This window comes from Oreochromis aureus, linkage group 1 (genome assembly GCF_013358895.1).
Source record: "Oreochromis aureus strain Israel breed Guangdong linkage group 1, ZZ_aureus, whole genome shotgun sequence".
Classification (NCBI taxonomy): Eukaryota; Metazoa; Chordata; class Actinopteri; order Cichliformes; family Cichlidae; genus Oreochromis; species Oreochromis aureus.
Window position 1 is genome coordinate 2,660,152 of NC_052942.1, and position 17,562 is coordinate 2,677,713.

Sequence of the window (17,562 nt, forward strand, 5' to 3'; positions counted from 1 at the left end):
TAAACGTAGAAACAAATAAATACTAAACGTTTTCCACCAATTCAGTGCACCATTGGCTTTAGAAGCTCAGACACAGTCATGCCATGCGGATCCCATTTGAATCATGTTTCTGCTCTGTTTCCATTGGGATTGTTAAAGTGCTATCTTCATGTTTCTGTTTAGGGTTCATCAGAAGGAGGAGAACAAGCCAGCCGAGGCAAGATTGTCCTGCTGAAGAAGAAGGTTGATGAACTAGAACAGCAGCTTGCACAAAGAGATGTGGAACTGGAAAACAAAGTAAAGCATACTTTGATTTTGATGCCTACCAGATAAAGGGAAATGAGATATTTCCCACTGATGTTACTTGGAGTATTGTTGGAACCCACATAGGTGCTAGTCTTGGCCTAACTAGCCTTACCCTGTGCCCCCACCACATCCACTTAATTTTTTGAAGTTATTTTTTTATAATTACATGTATCTATTCTTAATTTGAATTATAATCAGGCATGACACAACAGAAAAACAGCAATGGCAGCTAATTTCAGCAGAGAACAAAGAAATGCCCGTAGAAAATGAAATGTTTCCTCAACACAGCTCATATTGACAGAGATGAATCCAATAAATTTATGGAAAAATGTCACCAGTTTATTCTACAGGGTGGGCCATTTATATGGATACACTGTAATAACATGGGAATGGTTGGTGATATTAAAGTCCTGTTTGTGGCACATTAGTATATGTGAGGGGGCAAACTCCTCAAGATGGGTGGTGACCATGGTGGCCATTTAGAAGTCGGCCATCTTGGATACAACTTTTGTTTTTTCAATAGGAAGAGGGCCATGTGACACATCAAACTTATTGGTAATGTCACAAGAAAAACAATGGTGTGCTTGGTTTCAACACAACTTTATTCTTTCATGAGTTATTTACAAGTTTCTGACCACTTATAAAATGTGTTCAATGTGCTGCCCATTGTGTTGGATTGTCAATGCAACCCTCTTCTCCCACTCTTCACACACTGATAGCAACACCGCAGGAGAAATGCCAGCACAGGCATCCGGTATCCGTAGTTTCAGGTGCTGCACATCTCGTATCTTCACACCATAGACAATTGCCTTCAGATGACCCCAAAGATAAAAGTCTAAGGGGTCAGATCGGGAGACCAACAGGGCCATTCAACTGGCCCATGACGACCAATCCACTTTCCAGGAAACTGTTCATCTAGGAATGCTCGGACCTGGCACCCATAATGTGGTGGTGCACCATCTTGCTGGAAAAACTCAGGGAACGTGCCAGCTTCAGTGCACAAAGAGGGAAACACATCATCATGTAGCAATTTCAAATATCCAGTGGCCTTGAGGTTTCCATTGATGAAGAATGGACCCACTATCGTTGTGCCCCATATACCACACCAAACCATCACTTTTGTTGTTCTAACAGTCTTGGGCTACTGCAGGCGAAAGCGCATCAAATCCGATTTTTTTGACCCTCTGCGACCCATATCCGATCATGGTATGACAGTGTGAACGGCACAAATCCGATCTGGGTCACTTTCATATGTGGTACTGAATCCGATACATATCCGATGTGTTAGAAAGCGACTGCTGTTTGAACAGTCATGTCGCATTAAATCCGTCTTTTATGTCACTGACACAAGACAGACGCCAATTATCAGCGCCGGAGAAGCACCTGAGAAGACATCGCGAACGCTTCCTGGCCATCCGGTGTAGATGTCAGTGAAACTGTTGGGAAGACAACGTGAACATTTTATTTGTACTGTATAATCTGCAGATTCTGACAGAAATCTGCAGATTATCCTTTGAAGCACCGCTCCTCTAAAACAGCAAAAAGGATCATTATTAGGTTATTTACATTATTATGTAAATAACAAAATAACTTAAAGCAAAAATGGGAAACGAAAGTCCGAAGTCTTTATATTAAGGGCCATCAGTCAAACAATACTGTTTGCTCTGGGTCTAAACAGAGCGCGTTGTGTGTGACGTCTTCTTTTGCGCATGCGGCCGCTTTGAGCGTTCACACTAGAGCGTTTGCTGTCGCATTTTATTTGTAGTGTGAACAAGCAGACAAAAAAATCAGATTTGATCAAAAAATCGGAATTGAGCATTAAGACCTGCAGTGTGAACGTAGCCTTGGAGGGATCCATCCAGTGTGGGTTAGTGTCAGACCAATAGCGGTGGTTTTGTTTGTTAACTTCACCATTCACATAAAAGTTTGCCTCATCACTGAACAAAATCTTCTGCGTGAACTGAGGGTCCTGTTCCAATTTTTGTTTTGCCCATTCTGCAAATTCTGTGCGCCGATCTGGGTCATCCTCGTTGAGATGCTGCAGTAGCTGGAGTTTGTAAGGGTGCCATTTGTGAGTAGCTAATATCCGCCGAAGGGATGTTCGACTAATGCCACTCTCCAGTGACATGCGGCGAGTGCTACGCTGTGGGCTCTTGCTGAATGAAGCTAGGACAGCCACTGATGTTTCTTCATTAGTGACAGTTTTCTTGCATCCACATTTTGGCAAATCCAACACTGAACCAGTTTCACGAAACTTAGCAAGCAGTTTGCTAACTGTAGCATGGGAGATGGGTGGTCTCGTAGGGTGTCTTGCATTGAAATCTGCTGCAATGACCCGGTTACTGCGTTCACCAGATATCAACACGATTTCGATCCGCTCCTCACGTGTTAACCTCTTCGACATGTCAATGGCTGTGAACAAAGAGAAACTTGTAAATAACTCATGAAAGAATAAAGTTACGTTGAAACCAAGCACACCATTGTTTTTCTTGTGACATTACCAATAAGTTTGATGTGTCACATGGCCCTCTTCCTATTGAAAAAACAAAAGTTGTATCCAAGATGGCCGACTTCTAAATGGCCACCATGGTCACCACCCATCTTGAGGAGTTTTGCCCCCTCACATATACTAATGTGCCACAAACAGGACTTTAATATCACCAACCATTCCCATGTTATTACGGTGTATCCATATAAATGGCCCACCCTGTATTTTTCCTGGCTCCATATTTTTCTCTTCATTTCTTCTTGTAGTTACAGACTAACCATCCTTTCCATGAATATGCGCAGACAGCACCCACAATGGTGTCATTGAGCAAACGGATGTATTCATTTCTTTTTCTGTTGTGACATATCCTGAGGTGCACGCTTACACTTTGAGATACAATTTTTCTGACCAATACTTTGTGTAGATGAAGGAGTTGGAGTCTCAGCGGCAGCGTGGTGAAGAAGTGGACACTATGCTGACAGAGAAGGACAAGAAGCTGGCAGAAAAAGAGGCCTACATTGTCCACCTGCAAACAGCGCTGGCTGGAGATCAGCCCATCACACCTGCACCACCACAAAAGGTCATAAATGCTTTGAGCATGTAGAATCATCTCAATGCGTTTTTCTTTGTAGTTTTCCAATCCAAATATTGCACGTATTAACAATAGGCAGACAAAGTTAGGAAAGTAGAAGAAAATGGATTAAAGCTGAGTCAAAACAGGCGATGTCTTGCATTTTCTCAGAGATGCGGTCACTGTCACTCATGTATTCTGTCCCCCCAGGCTGAGGACGGCGGGGCGATGCAGGAGCTGCAGTTGCTGGTACAGAGCTTGACTAAGAAAGTGGGGGAAGCAGAGGAGCGCTACAGTTTGCTGCAGGAGCAGACAGACAGCCTCAAAGACCTGCTGGCTACAGAGAAGGAGCAGTACAGCCAAAAGGAGAGCATGTACAAGCAGAATGTAGGTTTTCAAAGATGGACAATACAGCTTCTGTTGTAGAATTTAGCTGTCTTGGGTTCACAATGAGTTGTGTGTTTGTTTATAGATCCAGACATTCAAAGACATCATCATTCAGAAGGACAGCCAGCTGATGGAGGTCAACCAGATGCATGAACAGGAGCTCTTCAAGCTAGCAGCCAAGTCAGATGCCAGTGCAGACTTGGAGCAGGTAACACAGACATTTAAGATTACATCCCACAGTCAGTCAGGAGTTTATGCAACTGAAAGAAGTTGGAATTTTGGGGTTGTTTGTGAATCCGTGCTTTTCTTTTCAGCTTCTCAAGGCTCTAAAACAGAAGCTTCATGAGAAGGAGGAAGTGCTGCTGGGTAAAACTCAGGTCATTGATGTTCTCCAGGGAGAGGTGGACGGGAGAGATCAGCAGATAAAGGTTAGCAGACTCGCCGCTCCCGTTTGCATCTCAGTAAAGACTTTGGTGTTTTTCCTTATTTTCTGTCAAAATGATCAATTTCCATATTTAATGTCTTTGAGCTTAAACGCAGCTTCAGACTACTGTAAACACTTGTTTTCAGACCAGAGAAGAAATATCCCTAATGTTGCTTACATGTAGCAAGCTCGGGGGGAGGGGCTAAAACAGCTTCTTTCAGACAGAGGATGAAATCTCTGTGCATCATGCTAAGCTTTTCTACAAAAATCCAAGAATACAAATATAGTGCTGAAATGATCATAATAGTTCCCATGTAAATATTTTTGTCTGGGAAATGATTGTGATGCAGTGTGCTTCACTTTTCATTCAGCCTGCATAGAATGTTCTCCGTTGTCATTTTGTAGCCATTCTTCAACCTCTCTTGAAATAATGACACCTTGAAACTTATGTGGAACAAATACTTTGTCCATGCAGGAACTCTCAGAGCAGCTGCAGAGGCTACAAGTCGAGCGAGAGAGCCTTGAATCCAAAATGGAGGCAGAGAAGCATGTGATGCGAGCACAACTCCGTGACCTGATGGAGAAGCAGCAGGCAGAGGTGCAGCGAATGACCGAGCAGCATCAAGCACAGCTGGATCAAACCCAACAGGATCTCATGAGGCAGCTGGAGGACCTGAGGAGAGCCCAGGCAGCAGCACCACCTGCCAGTCAAGAGGCATCAGGAAGTGGAAATGTGCTCACAGATTCAGCTTCCATCCAGAGGATAGCTGAGCTGGAAGGTTGGTTTCTCATTTTGATGATTTATCTGAACTCCTTCAGTGTTCAGTTGGTGTCTTTTTCCCATGTACATCCTGGGAATTTTTAGTTTGTTCACACAATGCAGCAGAACATGAGGACATTTTCAAGTTCTTTCAGTGCTTCAAACTTTGTCTTTTGTTATTTTTGCAGCACAAGCAAAACAGAAAACAGATGAAGCCAGCAGATCAGAGGCCAAGTTCCTAAAAATGAAAGCTTGGTCTAAAAGTCGAATCAGACAGCTGGAGGAGGAACTGAAGAAAAGCCAGGTGAGGGTTTCAAGTTGTCCAAGTCGGATGGACAAAACATTTTGTGCTTTTGTGCTGTGCTTATGGCAATGATCCCAAATTCACTGCCAGTGCAGTAAAAGGGAGAAAAGCTGCCAAAGTGAGTTCAGGCTGTATTGAATAAAGATGGTCAGTCCAGGTTTCGGGTTTCAGGCTTGTTAGAATTGTACAACTCTGTTTTGGTCAAACATACATGAAATATAAAGAAATAAGGGCTGTTTGCACAGCACTGTAGAAGAAAATAACTCCTGCAGTCACACAAAATGATCCTTAAAATGCTAATCATAAACTCGAGAGAAGCCACTCATGGTTGAACTCTGAATGATAAAACCAGCTGTTATTCAAGTATAAATGTTACAATTGTATCAATCTTTATCGATAAAACATAGAAATGTAGATGTTTGTGGTGCACTGTACTACAGCGGTCCCTCGTTTATCGCGGGAGTTATGTTCTAAAAATAACCCGCGATAGGTGAAATCCGCGAAGTAGCCAACTTTATTTTTTTTAATATAATTATTATAGATGTTTTAAGTAAAACTACACACTTTATACATTTTCACTTTGAACATTTTCACACTTTTCTCTCTTGTTTAAACTCTCAAAGTTCAAACCTTCGTAGAAAAAGAAGTCCAGTATTATAGAATTAAGCCAAAGGCTCCCGCAGGTGACGACGTTTAGTCGACATTGTTGTTTGTTGGGGAGAAAACTTACAAACATACAGTACAGACCTTCAGAGTCACACTGCTGGGATCGAAGATTTATGGAAATGTGACAAACTGAACATATTCTGTACTGTACAGGAGACACGGCACGAGATTGATTGACAATGGTCTACAGCCAATCAGGACGCAGAACACAATGCACTGTAAAAAATAAATAAAATAAATAGATACATAAAATAAAAACCATGCAAAATTGCACACAAAAAAATCCGGGAAACAGTGAGACCGCGAAAGGTGAACCGCGAGGGACCACTGTGTTGTAGATTGTTTAGAGTTTATTTCACAGTGTTAAATCATGTAACCCTGTGAAATAGCTTACAGAATATAAGACTGTTCTGAGTTGTAGGGAGAGAGCTCGCTTTCACTTTGGTGTCGTTAAAACTGATACCTGTTTTTAGATTTGAGCTCATTACTGCTCGTGCTGCTCGTCATGACCATAAAGCTGATGCAGCATCCGTCACATTATCCGTTTTCCTTTTATATCAGCCGATCGCCTGCAAGACGCCGTTTTCAGTTTGTTATCAAGAGTGAAAATCTAAAACGCGTCAAAATGCTGAAAGTCATTTGGAAAGCAAAGCTTCCAAGTAAACAGAGACACTTTTGACTCTGCCCTGTTTAGGCTGGAGTCGCTCCCCCAGACCTGACTGCCCTGCGGAGTCGCATCACTGCACTCGAGGAGGAGAGAGAAGAAAACCTCTGGAAGGTGGAGCAATACGAGGAGGTTAAAGCAAAAAACGGTAATAAAATTAAACTTTCAGGAAAACGCTTAAGGGAAATCCTCAGTTCAAAAATGAACATTATTTTTGTTCGATGTTATCGTTAGAAATGCTGGAGGCAAAGTTGGTGGTGTATGAGGAGCAACAGAGGACACTGCAGGCAGACTTGGAGCAGTTCACCAAGAGGGCTGCCTCTCAGGTATAGCACCCAAACATTTTCTTAAACCTGCTGCTTTTGTTTTACATTTAATACTCACAGATGGTCTCTTATCCCTTTTTGCACCTGCTGAACATAGGCAAGTGAATCAGGCAGCGCTGATGACACTCAGAGCCAGGTGCTGGAGTGGCAGGAGATGGTAGCTGAGGTGGTCAGTGCCAGAGACCGGGCCAGGGAGGAGAAGGCTGCCTTGTCCCTCCGTATCAGCCACATGGAGGAGGAAAGAGAGGGTAAGACTTTTGCTGGACGATGAGTCAAACTCGTTTAGATCAAATTAGTTAATGATGGTGGAATCAGTAGGTCAGTTATAGCTAGGAGGTAGAAGCAGGGTTAACATCAGAGTCACAGTTAATCTGCTCAGAAATCCTCAGCCAGTGTGAAATAACGACACACGCCTGCTGACATTCATATATGTGAAGAGCCTAAAAACAAAGCTGAAAACTGTTCTTTAATACTTTAAAGTTGTGCTGTATTTCTGTTCCTCAAAATTCGGCTTTAATTATTTAGTCATTCTTAAACCTGTTAGTATACCAAAGTACAAATCCTCTGTTAGCATCTAAAAAGGAACTTAGTGTTATTGTAAAACGCACAAACTCTGTCTACATTTTTGGCGTTTTGTTTGTTAACACAAATTTGGGTCACGGGGTTCTGTCAGAGTCATGTTACCTTAGTGCTAGCTGTGGTTTTGGGGATACTTTTGTTCAGTTCTGGCATTACTGTACCGCGATCTCCATTAACACTCTGGGGTCAACGGACGCGCTGGTGCGTCAAAGTCACATGACCAATTTAAGACGACACAGAAAACAAGATGCAGCGACCCAGAGTCTCCATTCCCACTTGGGTTGAAAGTGCAGGCTTAAAACTATATACCAGTTTTTAAATTGTGTTGATAGGGCACGTAGAACCAGAGTTACGATAAAAAATACACCCAATGTTTTTTTCTGAATAAAATGGTCTTTACTTCCCGCAGTAAACACCATTTTTAAAAAAAGTAAAAACACCCCTTTTGTATTGGTGTTAAAGTGTACCATGTCGACCAATCAAAAAAATTATATGGCAACATGTGGCACTTGGTTTTAGGAGTGACACCGGCGAGAGAGCGAGCGAGTGAAAGAGAGAGAGAGAGCGAGTTTTCACATGTGAGAGATTTGTGATGTTTAGCGTGTTTGGAGGCTGTAGTTAGTGTGTAGTTAATGTGTAGTGTAGTTGTTGTTTTGTTTTGTGTGTCAGTGAACGTCACAGTTGCTCCAAAAAGCCTCCAAAGGCAGACTGCAGTGTGAACGCCGTCTCCACATGGAAAACAGGAGTGATACACTCATGTTGTCAGGCCTGCAGGGTTTAGGCCTGAGGTGTGCTCCTCTAAAGTGGACAGAAATTATCATTTGGAATGGGACAAATAATTTGTGTGCCTTCTTATTTGATGCAGCCAACCTGATTGTTCTGTAAATGGTTTTAAATGATAGTATAAAAAACGCCTGAGGCCTTGGCTGCATTTTTAGGTAAATAGTACCATATAACTTGTGCATTATTTTTAGAAATGTACAATTTCTATTTGCATTTCAAGTTATGAAAATGATTCGTTAAACATGTTTGTGGGTTTTACAGTAAGAAATATAACTTTGTTCTACTTGGATTTTAAGTTTTTTGTCTGAATTTAGATCAATTGCGCTAATACAGTATGTTAAAATAAAAAAAACAAACTCCAAATTCAGACGTGAGGTTGTGCTGAAAACAATGATACCAAACAGGCAAGATAAACAGTTTCTAAAGGTGAAATATAGACGTAAAATCAAAAGTAGTCAAAAACGGCCAGTTATACCCTGGACCCCAGAGGGTTAATGTTTAATAAACTTTGAGTCAGCGGCAGGCTTCAGTTTGGAGAGGACTGGACTAAATGGAATAATTTCAAATATATTTCACACACTTTATTTTCCTCATGGAGCTAGCTTGTTTTACCATTTTCGTCATGTTCCTGTGTTGTTTGACTGAACAGTACTTTGTTTTCTTCATTTTTCCCCATCCTCACTGTTGTCATTGGCGAGATTTGGTTTACTCTGTGCTGCCTCCCATCTCATGGACCTCCACCCCCCCACTCTCCCTCTCCAGCCCCTGCTCCAGGGATGGGAGCAGCCACCCAGAACAGTTTCCCATCAGTTTTGTGCATGCAGGCTCCTCCAAACCTCCAGTGCAGCTCGTGCACACTGTACTGCCTGGAGTTTCCCTGAATTTTGCATTTGCTGGTGGAAACGACAGGTAGTACAGTGTCATGCTGCACGTTACAGTCTGCTGTTTAGTTTAGTCTCTTCCTTTCTCTGTCCTGTGTTGTTCTTTTCCATTCTTTACCCTTTTGTTTTCTTCTGTCCTTCTGTTTCTTCTTCTCAACTTTTGATTTCTGGTGTGCTAAGATATCTGAAATCACCAACAATAATTAACTGGTGTCAAATATAATTAAAGAAAATTGCTGCTCTATTGTGGTGGGATGGTAGGTTTGCACTAACCCTATTAAAAAGACGAATGCATATAACCTCATCAAAGCTACAAGGCTGACACCAGAGCTTATCCTCCATACAGGACATACCTAGCTTAGTAGAGCTATGCACAAGTGCCACCTCCTCAGATACTCGGTCATTGTGTAGGTATTTGTGCTTTTCAATTTGGGGATTTGGATATTTGTTTTGTTTTGTTTTTGTTTTCTGTTTGTTTGTTTGTTTGTTGTTGTTGTTTTTAAATGTGAAAATATGCATGCCACCTCAGCTTCAGATAGCACATTTCATACTCAGAAATGTGAAACATCTGTGAAACATCTGTATTACTGCTCAGCAACATAGTCCCACTCAGCTTGTCAGAGACAGACATAGCAGGTATTATCTTTAAGTGTGATCCTAAAATGTTAGTTAGCTTTTAAAATATGCACAAGCCTCGTAATTACAGGCTGGATTTTTGTCAGCAATAAGAATGCTTCAGTGAAGCTCATTATTGTAAATTTGGAAACGTTTATTACAAAATGTATCAGGTTTTTTTTTTGGTTTTAACATGGGAGTATATATTTTGTTAATACAGTTTTAACAGATGATACTAATGTTATAAAATCCAAAGCACTGCTTGAATAATCCAGAATGTTATCACAGTGGTAAACATGCATCTTTAATCCTAGTTAGATGAAGCCAACATCATACTCAAAGAAAAACGGCTGATGGTCTCTTACGTACTAATTGTTCCTCCTGACTTTGATTAGTGGTGTCACAGCCTATTAATTTCATAATCAGTCAAGTGTAGTTGACAATAATGATGTGATCTCAAATAATAAGAGTCTACCTCATAAATCAATAAAAACCCTGCGAAAAAGGTAATTTGAGTTTTGTCGAGTCACATGTTCCACTTCACTGACATTTCATCCATGTGTGACAGAAAACCAAAATCAATTTTAGGAAAACAATTTGTGCTTTTTCATACCGAGTTTAAAGAGAGTTCATCTGAGTCTTGCTCACTGGTGTAATTTTGGTCATTTTATTCAGATAAAGTTACTATTGAAGCATGTGCTCTAACTCATGATGAGCTTCAAATGTTTCTGCAAATACCCCTTTGTCAGTGGGTCTTCTGTGATTTGCTGTGATGTTGATTTCATATTCATGTATTTGAATTAGGAAGTATCAAACTTGACGCTTATTAGTGGCTACAGGGTGAGATCGTTAAGTTCCAGGAATTAATCCATTAACGTAAAAAAGTCTTACCAGATTTCAAATTGGCCAATCTCCCATTAAAGACCATCTTCAAGTTGATTTTCTATATACTTGCACATATCAGCTCACCAATACTGATTAAAGTCTGCTGCAGACTTTAATCAGTACTGTGTGGGTAAATGATGCACAATGATTTTCACAGCAAAGACCTCTTTGCTGTGAAATATTAAGGAGTTAAGTTCACTCATAAAACCTAGCATATTCACACCGATAGCTCTCTGTGTAGATGACTATTTAACATTATGGATTAAATGATGAATTGCATTGAGGAGGACAGCTCTGTTTTTCACAGCTTTTCAGTAGAAACAAAGCCTACCTGAGACCAGCTGATTTTTAGTAATAAGATTTCACAGCACTATTTTGACTTGATGCATAACGCTCACGTTTCTGCTGTTCTTGCATGTGCTTTATTGTAATCTGCTCTGCTGTAGTCAGTGTGGGTGAAATGCCCAGCATGTGGCAGACTGGCTCTATCCTGCTGCAGAGGGTAATGATTGTTTTCGGCTATGCTGTTAAAATAAGGTTGATACATTTTTGTTTAAATCCGCTTGTGCACTGAACCCACACTGACCACGGTTAACTCCTTTCCTTTTCCTGCCCCACCCTTTGCTACAAGCTGCCCCCCTTTTTCCTACCAACGTGTCAAAATTGACCTGTCGTCACAAAACAGATGGGAACATGTTTAGTTCTAATCATTTTGACGTTGCCCTTCTTGAATCTTTTGCTGCTAAATGAAAATACAAGTCAAAGCACCACTAGAGTCCCCTCAGATATGTATCTGCTTGGTGTTTCTCTAAATACCTGTCGGCTCTACATTTTGAAGACACAGTGATGAAGCACTCGCTTTGAATGTGACTCATGAAGATGGGTTTTCTCCTTCCTCCCTGTTTCCCACTTGTTTAAATGCTGTGTTTCTTTGCTATGCAAATTAGGTGTGCATGGCTCTGACCAGAATGCTGCTTTTGAAGTGTTTCTCAGGTTCACTACCTTATGCAAATACACAAGTGCATAAATACCTGGAGTAACTTTCCATTTCTCCATCTTCAGTTCTTGTCATTGCTCTACTTTACTTGCAGTCTTACTGTCGCTCTCGTTGCCTATACTATTGGATTAAACTGTTTTTTGTCACAGAGTATGTTTGTGGTGTTGAAAGTGTCTCACCAAACCACCAGCATCATTCATGCCATCATACTTCTTGTCAACTCTCCATCTCTGTCATCCTGTCTTCAAAAACATTATCCTGTTCCACACTACGATAATTCTGTCTTGTCCACTTTAAACTCACTTCCCATCCGTAAATACACCCTAAATCCAACCCATCATTCCCCTTTCCCTGTGGCACAAAACTGATTGAGGATGACTGGTTCTTTCCTGGCTGCTCCGATCCAGCACTGGTCACTCGGCAGCAGGAGTTGGAGGAGGAGTTGGCTCAAGCTCGGAGGCTCGACCAGCACAGGGCCAAGAAGCTGGCACTTCCATCCCAGCGAAGTCTGCAGGTAGGTGGCTCTTATTATAGACGTTTATACCAGCACGGCCTCAGACATTTGCTGAAGAATGAGTGGGGCTAACTGTACAGCTTTAATATCAACCAATCTGCAGTTATTTTCAGAAGCTGAGTCTTGTAACATTTTCTTTATAAAATAAATCCTGTTCAGATCAAATCCTGCAGCTCAGGGCAGACCTAGAAAAAAAACGGTTTCACAACAGCCTTTTTAAAATCCTTTTTGGGATTGTTATTTTGAAGCGTTTTTCATGTTAACATTAATACAAGTTTTTACAGGGAGCTGAAAACTACATGCATAAAATCATCAGCAAAAAAAGCGTTATCCTTTAGAAAGGCAAACAAAAAGAATCGTTTTAGTTTATTTAACTGCAATTAAACACCAAAAGATATTCACTGGTCTGAGTTTCATTGAGAATAGCACAAATGAAACTACCCTAATCTCCCCTTTTCACCTAGTTTCTTTACATTTTTGCTCTTTATTTTTGGTTAATAACAGAGAACAGGAAGCTTACTGTATTCAAAGAGGAAGAATAATCTCGCTACCTGCCTGTTTTATCTTGTTTGCCTTGTACACAGTAGACTTGCAAAAACAGTTTGCCTTTTTTTCCTAAATGTCAAATGATTGCTTAAAATATAATCCCCTGCTACAATGAAACTTTTGCACTGGCAGGAGGACTTTGAGCTCGATGGGCAGGCCCCGTTTCAGGATCCTCGAAGTATCTCAGAGAGTACCACTCCAATGGAAGGGGAGAACATGGGAGGTTGGTGGCCCGAGTACAGTACTCCTGACACAGGTGTGAGACCCGCTGGACAGTTTCCACTGGCATGCACACAGTCACCTGCACATTACTTTGGGAGGCCTGAGCTGTCTTTGTGTTTTCACCATAACTTAGTTTATTAAGCACTGGAATGTTGGTGCTGGTTGGTTTATTCTGTTTGTCGTCTAACCTCCGACTGCTGTGACTGTATGAACAGGGTTATCTACATTGGTTCATTATTATTTTAGGGGTTAGCTTGTTTTTATTTCTGCTTACACAGCAAGCTACAGTTAAGTTCATTCCCGCCTTATGAAGAAAAACCTGACATTGAGCACCTTCACTTTTATATTTTGCTTCTCATTCATGTGACTCAATTTCCAGTGTTTTGGGGACATGTGCATGCTGGTTGAGCTGGCTAGTGTTTGTGTCTTAATGAACTGAATGTGACATGATATAAATGTAGGTGGCAAGATGCTTCCCATCTGTGGTAAGTTTTATTTTTATATTTTGGTCGTGTGCATGGTCACCTCCTTTTCTTTAATTCTTCTCCATCCTGTCTTCTGCACTGTTGCTGTCATAAAACCAAAAAAAACACCAGCATTTGGAAAAAAAAAGATCACCCACAAGGAAAAACATAATGAAGTAACATAATGATCCTATAATGAAGATTAGAATTACTGACTGAGGACTTTTGGAAAACTGACTGGTGTCTTTTTTGGTTGTTTGTGGATAAGCATTAAAATTCTATTTCACACCCTGCTTCATAATCAGTAAATGAAGCTGTCAGTGAATCATTCTATACTCTTAAGAGATGCAGTTTTCTTAAATTTTGAATTTTGGATTTCTGGATTTTTTTCTTTATTATAAGAAGAAAATCCTTCTTTTTTCCAAGGGATGCACCAATCTAACTGTTTCATATGGTACGGACCCCTGTGCCGATACAGAGTACTGATCTGATGCCAGTATTTAATGAAGCTGTATTCGTTACTGTGATGAAGCTCCTGGGAGTCCTTTTCTGTTTAAAGGCTCAGCCGCCTTCCTTCCTTGTAACTATGAAAACTGGGTGGTTCCCCAGTGGTTGCATTGATTTATTTTTTTTTAGCAACTGATTGTAAGTTTGTGTAGACCCGTTTAGAGGGTAAGACCACTGTATTGTGTTGGTCTGGTGGGACGACCATATTACCAACCAAAAGTCGAGTTCTTGGTTTTATTTCTGTTGTCAAATCCATACTAAAACCATTTTAGCTAACTTTTAAATACCTTGTTGCCATCCATTGCAATCAGTCTAAGTCAGTCTGTGCTGATGAGCGCAACTCGTTGGCGACTCATCTCTTTGTAACAAGGGATTCAATCTGCTGTTTGCCAGCTGGTTGTATATAAACGAGGTCAGTGCGCGCCTATGTTCTTTTGCAGGAACTTTTTTCACTATTTGGAATTTCTCAGCAACAGATTTGTTAGCCTTGCATAGACTGGCAACCTGTCAGGGCTGCTTCTGCCTCTGCAATCAGCTCTTTGCTAGAGAGACCCAGTTCAGCTTGATGTTTGGTCAAGATCCGATATATTGGTCTGGGGCGTCCCTTCTTTTTCCCAGCTTTCCCACTAAAGTGGGGTTTTTAGATTTAGTTAGCAACGATGGGTTAGGCTTTGAATTTTTTCAAATATTTGAAATTTTAAAAAAGGAAAAAAAAATAAGTGAATGAAAACAGTATTTCTATAAATGTCAAAAATGCATTGATTAAAATATTGCATTTCCTTTTAGAGTTTGCTCTGCTGCTAAAATTAGAGCGGTGGAATTTACCCTGTGAATCATTAGCGCTAACTGTACCTTACCAGCCTGTGTTTGTATACCTAGTATTTATTCTCCCTGCCATTGATTCCAGATGGCCTGCGGTCTGTTGTGGAGGAGCTGGAGCTGGAAAGAAATCAACTACAGGAGCAGATACTGAGCCTGGAGGAGCGCTGCCAGGACCTGGAGGATCGACTGCAGCTGCAGGCCCGTATAGAGGCATTACAGGTAACTCCATCCAACAACACACCATATGTGCTATCCCAGGGTTAACTGAAAGCAGCATTTGTATAACATACCAACTGCTGAGTAAACGATGAGTGAACTGCATGGACTGGGATTTTGTAACAAAACCTTCTAACACAGGTGACGTTTGATGTAGATGAAGATGAGCAGCCAAATTGGGTCTCTCAGGTGTGTTGGGTCGCTCATGTCTGTGTGCGTTAGAGAGCACCTCTGGCGGTGATGGCTAATGGTGTGGTGTGCTTATTTAACCTTGGATACGTTTGTCAAGTAACGTTCAAAGCATAAAGCTCACAGGTTTTCTGTATTCACACTGCTGATCCTTTGACATTTACAAAGTTCCTTTTCATCACATGCATGGTCCACACAAATAGATGACTGATGATAGCAGTAACAGATTTCATGTTCTGTTGTTTTCAGCAGGTCTGCTGTCATCCACGTTTGTGTGCAGTGCAAATGTCTTCATCCAGTGATGATGTTTGTGTTATTTATTGATGTTTGGTTTTCTGCCGCTGCAGAACGAGTCAGACAAACTGCAGAGCCAACTTGCAAGTGTCAGAAGTCAACAAAGCAGAGAGGCGGAGAAGCATCAGCTGCTGGTTAACAGTCTCAATGAACAGCTCAAAGGGTAAGTTAACCATTCAAACCATAACCCTACACTGTGATCACAGTGCTACATCAAAATTCTTCATTTGTTCACTGACAAAGAAATGTGTTTAAGTTGTTTAACATTTAATGTTCTGGTTTCTCAAATATATCTAGAGTTTTGCAAATCATGCAAAATGAACTGAAGTGTTCATCTGACTGTATGTAATATGTACTGTAATTGTTAGAAGTAAAGTGTTACATAAATTAATTGAGGTCAGTGGTAGCTGCAGGGTTGCATAACCAATAATGCTCAAATGTAATATCACCAACAAAGTGTATAAAAGACATTAAAGCATCCAGAATAACTTGTACTTACTTTCGGCTGCAATAAGTCGGATAGTAAAACAAGAACTGTTAAACCAACGGGTTCAGTACTCAGTGGGTCATTCAGGCAGCCTACAAACTGAACACACAAACATGAGTCGAGGCTCACTCGCCCATTTAACCGTTCTCTGTAAAGACTAGAGATGGTCGTGCAGGTAAAATCTGTAAATAAAGGCTGTCTGTCGCTTAAATCGGCCTTTCTTTCCAAATCTCATGCTCAGGCTGAACTTCAGCAGGTTGTCTTGACCACGCCTACGAAATGTGAAATGTGATTGGCTGATTAGATATTTGCATTATGAGCAGCTGAACAGATAGACCTAATAAAGTAGTAAACGAGCGTACATATTTTGGATGTTCATCAAATGATTCATCAATATTGGTAATTTGCAGTACCCTTAAACTTAAGATTAAATTAATGTAGTGCATTAATTACAAACGCCAGTTGCTTTGCTAGCTGGAGAAATGGGCGAATCAAGTTGTTTTTTTTCATGACTGCTTTGCCTTGAAATTTACCGACTTCCACAAAGTGCTTTGACAAATGCTTTTAGTACCACCGTTACTAATGGTGTCCACAGTCAGTTTCAGGTTATAAAGCTCAACCACCAACAAGTGTTTTTAACAAAAGATAGTAAATGTAAAAGGAGGTGTGTCTGGGTTATGTTCAACATTGTTATTCAAGAGGACTTTTTTTTACACCAAACCATTAAGCAGCTACTTGATTAAATTAGGGTCAGATGGTTCAGACAAATTTTGGTCAACAAGCTAGCTCTTACTTCACATCATCTAATTTAGTCTAATTTATGGCTATTAATGAGAGGATTTCACTTTTTAACAATAAGCTAGTGCACTGACTGTTCAGATAGAGTGTAATCCATGTTTGTAGTACATGTTTTGCCATGTCGGCAATTATAAAGTTATTACTTTGGAGAAGGACTGCTGTGAACATGCACTCACTAAATGATTGTGTGCGATTGTGTTTGTGGAAAACATGGTTGTTTAGAGTGGGCAGGTTGTGGGTTGCAGACATCTAAAGAGTCAAGATGAGTGAATGAGTTTTTCATTGGGGTTGAAGACTTGATTTTTATGGTTACAATTACGTTTAGGCTAGAGTATGGCTTTGGGCCTTTGTGATGGTTTAGATCACAAGATATTAATATATGAACTGTAAGATTTTAATTATTTTCAAGATTTCCTTCAGTCGATTGTCACTTTTTTCTTTAGGCTGACTGACACACAGGAGTGCCTGCAAAGCTCCCTCATTGAGAAGGAGAATACTTTGGCCAAGACATCTGAGAAACTTGAGGTCATCAGCAGCCTTCGACAATCACTGAGTGAAAAAGACATTCAGTGCAAAGAGCTGTCTGACAAGCTCCTTCAGACGGAGCACACTGTAAGAGCTGGGCTCCTCTTTTCTTTGTGTTATGATTTGCCATTTTTCAGTCTTTCAATGTGTTGCTTTGTTTTTTTCAGCTTGAGAACATTTCCATGAAATACACTATGTCAGAGAAACAATGCTCTGAGTTGAAAGCAGAAGTTATGGATCTCACACAAAAGCTGAGTGTGCTGAAAGAGAAGGTATGCTTGAAAAGATCAAGATTTTTTCAAATTTTCATTGTTTTGCCTGAAAAGATTAAGAAAAATGTGCCAATGGTGTCTCCCCATTTTC

The 17,562-nt window shown here is 40.7% G+C and overlaps 1 protein-coding gene across 4 annotated transcripts in view; it reads left to right on the top strand.

Annotated features, from left to right (window-relative positions):
- The window catches only part of LOC116329701 (golgin subfamily B member 1-like), a 43,368-nt gene that overhangs the window by 9,731 nt on the left and 16,075 nt on the right, over positions 1-17,562 (top strand). Inside the window, exons 5-20 of one of the 4 annotated variants that reach the window (XM_039619609.1) lie at positions 163-276; positions 3,198-3,353; positions 3,555-3,731; positions 3,817-3,939; positions 4,046-4,159; positions 4,631-4,934; positions 5,104-5,219; positions 6,580-6,697; positions 6,784-6,875; positions 6,973-7,124; positions 11,979-12,129; positions 12,808-12,898; positions 14,776-14,909; positions 15,443-15,552; positions 17,118-17,286; positions 17,367-17,471. In XM_039619609.1, coding sequence (XP_039475543.1) covers positions 163-276; positions 3,198-3,353; positions 3,555-3,731; positions 3,817-3,939; positions 4,046-4,159; positions 4,631-4,934; positions 5,104-5,219; positions 6,580-6,697; positions 6,784-6,875; positions 6,973-7,124; positions 11,979-12,129; positions 12,808-12,898; positions 14,776-14,909; positions 15,443-15,552; positions 17,118-17,286; positions 17,367-17,471 — 2,226 coding nt within the window. Of the gene's footprint in view, positions 1-162; positions 277-3,197; positions 3,354-3,554; positions 3,732-3,816; positions 3,940-4,045; positions 4,160-4,630; positions 4,935-5,103; positions 5,220-6,579; positions 6,698-6,783; positions 6,876-6,972; positions 7,125-11,977; positions 12,130-12,807; positions 12,899-14,775; positions 14,910-15,049; positions 15,096-15,442; positions 15,553-17,117; positions 17,287-17,366; positions 17,472-17,562 lie in introns of those variants that run through there. The other 3 variants (XM_039619574.1, XM_039619645.1, XM_039619685.1) reach the window with 3 other exon arrangements.